At 13.7% G+C, this 564-nt stretch overlaps 1 protein-coding gene across 1 annotated transcript in view; it reads right to left on the bottom strand.

Moving 5' to 3' along the window:
• Positions 1-564, bottom strand: part of PGSY75_0419900 (putative phosphatidylinositol 4-kinase) — a gene marked incomplete at both ends in the record, with an annotated part of 6349 nt that overhangs the window by 3459 nt on the left and 2326 nt on the right. Inside the window, one exon of the mRNA XM_018784252.1 lies at positions 1-564. This exon is cut by the window's left edge and continues 2676 nt beyond it; it is cut by the window's right edge and continues 2326 nt beyond it. Coding sequence (XP_018643414.1) covers positions 1-564 — 564 coding nt within the window.

The following is a 564-nucleotide window of genomic DNA, read 5'->3' as shown; positions in this document are numbered from 1 at the left end:
TTAAATATACACATATCTGTAAATAATTTACTCTTATATAGATTAATATATATATTTTCTATTAAACTTAAAATATTTAGAATTATAAAATCTAGATTTAATAAATGTTTTGTATTAATAACAATATAATTTTTATTAATGCCATCAGTTGATAAATAAAATGATTTTTTAATTTTTTGGAATCCACCAAGAGATGAAAATAAAGTAATTTTTTTTTTCTTTTTTTTATTATATGTATATTTTATTTGTAATATATATATTAAACAATTATATATTAAATTACAAATATATATATATTTATTAATACACATACAATTTAAATATTCTTTTAAATTATAATCATATATTCTTTTTTTATATTTCTTTTTATAATTTAACATATATTTATATGCATTTATTAAAACCATATCTTCTTCCTTATCTTTAAATAAAGAAAAATCTTCTTCTTTATCACTATCATATTCTATATCTTTTTCTTCTTTTATATGTTTTGTTCTTTTTTTTTTTTTTTTCTTCTTTTTTTTCTTTTTTCTATTAAAAGTTTTTTTGTTCTTCTTCTTTTTA

The sequence above is a fragment of the Plasmodium gaboni genome, chromosome 4 (assembly GCF_001602025.1).
Source record: "Plasmodium gaboni strain SY75 chromosome 4, whole genome shotgun sequence".
Classification (NCBI taxonomy): Eukaryota; Apicomplexa; class Aconoidasida; order Haemosporida; family Plasmodiidae; genus Plasmodium; species Plasmodium gaboni.
This window is presented reverse-complemented; position numbering and strand designations above follow the sequence as displayed.